The sequence below is a fragment of the Monopterus albus genome, unplaced genomic scaffold (genome assembly GCF_001952655.1).
Source record: "Monopterus albus unplaced genomic scaffold, M_albus_1.0 scaffold446.1, whole genome shotgun sequence".
Lineage (NCBI taxonomy): Eukaryota > Metazoa > Chordata > Actinopteri > Synbranchiformes > Synbranchidae > Monopterus > Monopterus albus.
In genome coordinates this window covers 126,219-129,999 of record NW_018128326.1, presented here as the reverse complement: position 1 = coordinate 129,999, position 3,781 = coordinate 126,219, and the positions used below count along the sequence as shown (strand labels likewise).

At 42.2% G+C, this 3,781-nt stretch overlaps 1 protein-coding gene across 1 annotated transcript in view; it reads left to right on the top strand.

Moving 5' to 3' along the window:
• Window positions 1-3,781, top strand: part of LOC109952263 (adenylate cyclase type 3-like) — a 149,804-nt gene that overhangs the window by 57,513 nt on the left and 88,510 nt on the right. The window contains 1 exon segment of the mRNA XM_020587246.1: window positions 1,865-1,995. Coding sequence (XP_020442902.1) covers window positions 1,865-1,995 — 131 coding nt within the window.

Genomic DNA, 3,781 nt, shown 5'->3' with positions numbered 1-3,781 from the left:
GAGCGGCATATCATAATAACACTTTTAACAGCATTATACTTATCATAAAGATCTCCAAATACAGAGCACACATTCAAGAGCTGCTGAAGACCTGCGGAACTAGGACTAAAATACTTTCCGTACCCACTGTACATTAAATGATTCACTACAACACTACAATGACCACAGCAATGAGGCCAGAAACACAGAGAACTACGCCAGGGTGACCATTTAAGAAATGTGAAATTGACATTTTGTTACTGTCCCTAGCAATATCTGTTCCCTAGAAACTGTCACACTAAATTTAGTAAAAGGTGGCGCTACAAAGTATTAACTTAAGGGGGCTGAATAATTTTGCACGCCCAATTTTTCAGTTTTTTTATTTGTTAAAAACGTTTGAAATATCCAATAAATTTCGTTCCACTTCATGATTGTGTCCCACTTGTTGTTGATTCTTCACAAAAAATTACAGTTTTATATCTTTATGTTTGAAGCCTGAAATGTGGCAAAAGGTCACAAAGTTCAAGGGGGCCGAATACTGTCGCAAGGCACTGTAGCTGCAACCAGGAGCCATTATGGTTTCGGGTTGTCTGTCCCTCCATCTGGCCCATTCTTTTGAACATGATATGTCAAAGAATGCCTTGAGGGAATTTTTTTTTTAATTTGGCACAAGTCCACTTCAACTCAAGGATGAACTCATTAACTTTTGGTGGTCAAAAGTAGCTGTGGCTCAGGCGGTAGAGCAGGTTGTCTCCTAGCCAGAAGGTTGGTGGCTTGAATCCTGACTTCTCCAGTTCACGTGCGAATGGAAAGTAGTATAGAAACGCATTGAATGTGCTTCACTGCATAGAAAAGCAGTATACAAGTATAAGACCATTTATTCTGACCTCACATCCATCTCATTCTTCTGAACATGATATCTCAGGAATGTGTTAAAGGAATTTCTTCAATTTTGCTGAAAAAAAACAGAGGAAATCATCTGGACGTAGTTTTAGCTAGAAGATGTTTCACCTCTCATCCAAGAGGCTTCAGTTCTGTCTGACTGGTGGTGAGCAGAAGGTATTTATCCCCCTGGGTGGTGTTTCAGTCCATTTGGTGGCCAACAATGTCCTCTAACAACTGAGTCATTAGGGTCTGGTATCAGTGAGAGTAGTTACCTGTATTTGAACCCTCACATGCGGACTGACGCCTATTGTCTTGGTGTGAATTTGGGTAGAGATTTGAAAACAGAGATGTAGATAGGTGACAAGTTGTGTTAGACCACCACCCCAACTCTCATCGATACTGGACCCCAACAACTCAGTCGTTAGAGGACATTGTTGGCCACCAAAAACTGGAACCACAACGAATCAGTCATTGGGGGACATTGTTGGCCTTTGAAGGACTGAAACACCACCCAGGGTGTGTTACCTCCTGCTCACTACCAGTCAGACAGAACTGATGAAGCCTCTTGGATGAGAGGTGAAACGTCTTCTACCTAAAACTACATCTAGATTTCTTCTATGTTTTTTCAGCATACTATGACCTGAATGACTGAGAATTTGCACAGACATCTTCAATTTTGGCACAAATGTCCACTTGGACTCAAGGATGAAATGATTGAATTTTCATGTTTAAAGGTCAACGTCAGTGACCTCTGGCCCATTCCAGTGATTTTGACTGGTTGGTGGAGACATGCAACCGCAAAGTGCTAATTCTAGTTTTTATTATTATTACTATTATTCTGTTGTGCCCTTTACTATATTGTAGCTTTCTATAGCTTATTCCTTTGATTGCAATTTTTGACATGTGGTGTCAGTAAAAGGCCAAGAAAATGCACAGAATACAGACTGCTAACAATGTTTTAACAATATGGGCTCTTTGTGTCTGTGTTTGGCCTCCACAGGAACGCCTACTGCTCTCCATTCTTCCAAAGCACATAGCTGATGAGATGCTTCAAGACATGAAGAAGGAGCCCAGCCAGAAAGAGATGCAGCAATTCAACACCATGTACATGTACAGACATGAAAACGTCAGGTAACTTGGTACCTCTGATAGTTTTTGACACTCAGGGTATGGCTGCCTAAACTGTTTAACCACCGCAGCAAGTTAGTCTGTAGCCTTTTACCTTCATAGAATATGTAACATGAATGTCGTGTGTTTCATAATTTGATTTTGTTTGCAGCAAGATGCTTCTAGTCTGAATGGATCCCTGAGAGAGTTCTCAGAGGCACCACAACAAAGTCTGAGATACCATCTGTTCTCAAATTAAACCCATTCGTGGTGAGAGAACAAGTGAACACATCTATTTTCTAATTTGATGACAAATATAAAATAACCACTGAACATGGGTGAAATATTTCCTCATTTAAAAACTTTAATATACTCTTTATGTGCGATGTGGCTAACATACTAATAACCCAGCCCTTGTGAACAACAAAAATTAAGCTATTTCAAACCAATATTTTACAGATAAACAGCCCACTTATTTTTTTTTTTTTATTGATACAAAGTAACACATTAACAAAACAAGTCCGGACATGGGAGACAAGACAACGGGTATATGACTTTACAAAAAGTTATAAAGTGTTTTACAAGATCGTGGTGTGTAAGGCTGTGAAGTGTGGGTATTTCCAACTTATGAGTCTATGAAGGGCAAGAAAAGGAGGAGGAGAGAGAAAAAATTATCACAATGACACTGATAAGATACTACTAATAAAATCAGCTTGTTACATTTTTAGAAGTTGGTGGGAATGTGCGTGGCCTCAGCCCCAGGTGCTTGGTTCAAGTTGCAGTGTGTTAAAAATGGTTCCATATGTGATAAAAAGCTGATAAACTATTATGCGCTACGTGGAGTGGCAGCAAGTTTCAGCAGCTCTGCTCTCGTCATGTTTTCTTTTGTGTTTTTATTAAGTTTTCCAGTGTTTGCTTTGTGATATTCTCTTGCTGTAGTCCTTAGTGGTACTGTGCTACAAGGAGTACAAATTGTTACTTTGTTTGCATTATGACTCTTACTACTTCGCGAGCTCTGGAGGCAGTTGTATTGCCAACTACTAGCACTCAGAAGCGACCGGCCACCTCATGGGGAGAAGCTGGAGATTCCCTCGGAAATACGGCGTAAAATGCGGGGCTGCAGAGCTGGCATAAAGCGGAGGGAGATAAAACGGAGGTTTAAGCCATGTTTACCATCTGTTGTTATGGGTAACATGCGGTCCCTCTCCAACAAGATGGACAAGCTCACCTCTGCCCTCCTCCCCCCTCTAGGTCGCTCTGACCACAACCTTGTTCACCTGCTTCCTGTGTATACTCCAGTGGTGAAAAAAGTGCCACCTCAGGTCAGGGTAGTAAAGGTATGGACAGAGGAGGCAATTGAGTAGCTGAGGGACTGTTTTCACACCACAGACTGGGACATCCTCTGCAGTCCTCATGGAGAGGACATAGACAGCCTCGCACACTGTGTTTCGGATTACATAAACTTCTGTGTGGAAAATACCGTACCATCCAGGAGAGTATGGTGTTTTCCTAACAACAAGCCGTGGGTGAGCCCCGAGTTAAAAGTACTGCTAAATGAGAAGAAGAGAGCTTTACTCTCAGAGGGCAAGGAGGAGCTGAGCAGGGTGCAGCGGGAACTAAAGTACATGATCCGGAGGTGCAAGGCCAGCTACAGGAAAAAGCTGGAGCAGAACATGGAGAATAACATGCGTGATGTGTGGAGAGGCCTGAAACGCATCTCAGATTATGGTAAAAGTGGAGATGGTCACCAGGTCGCAGGGGACAAGGCCTGGGCAAATGAACTGAATCTGCCCAGTCCTCAGCCCCCACC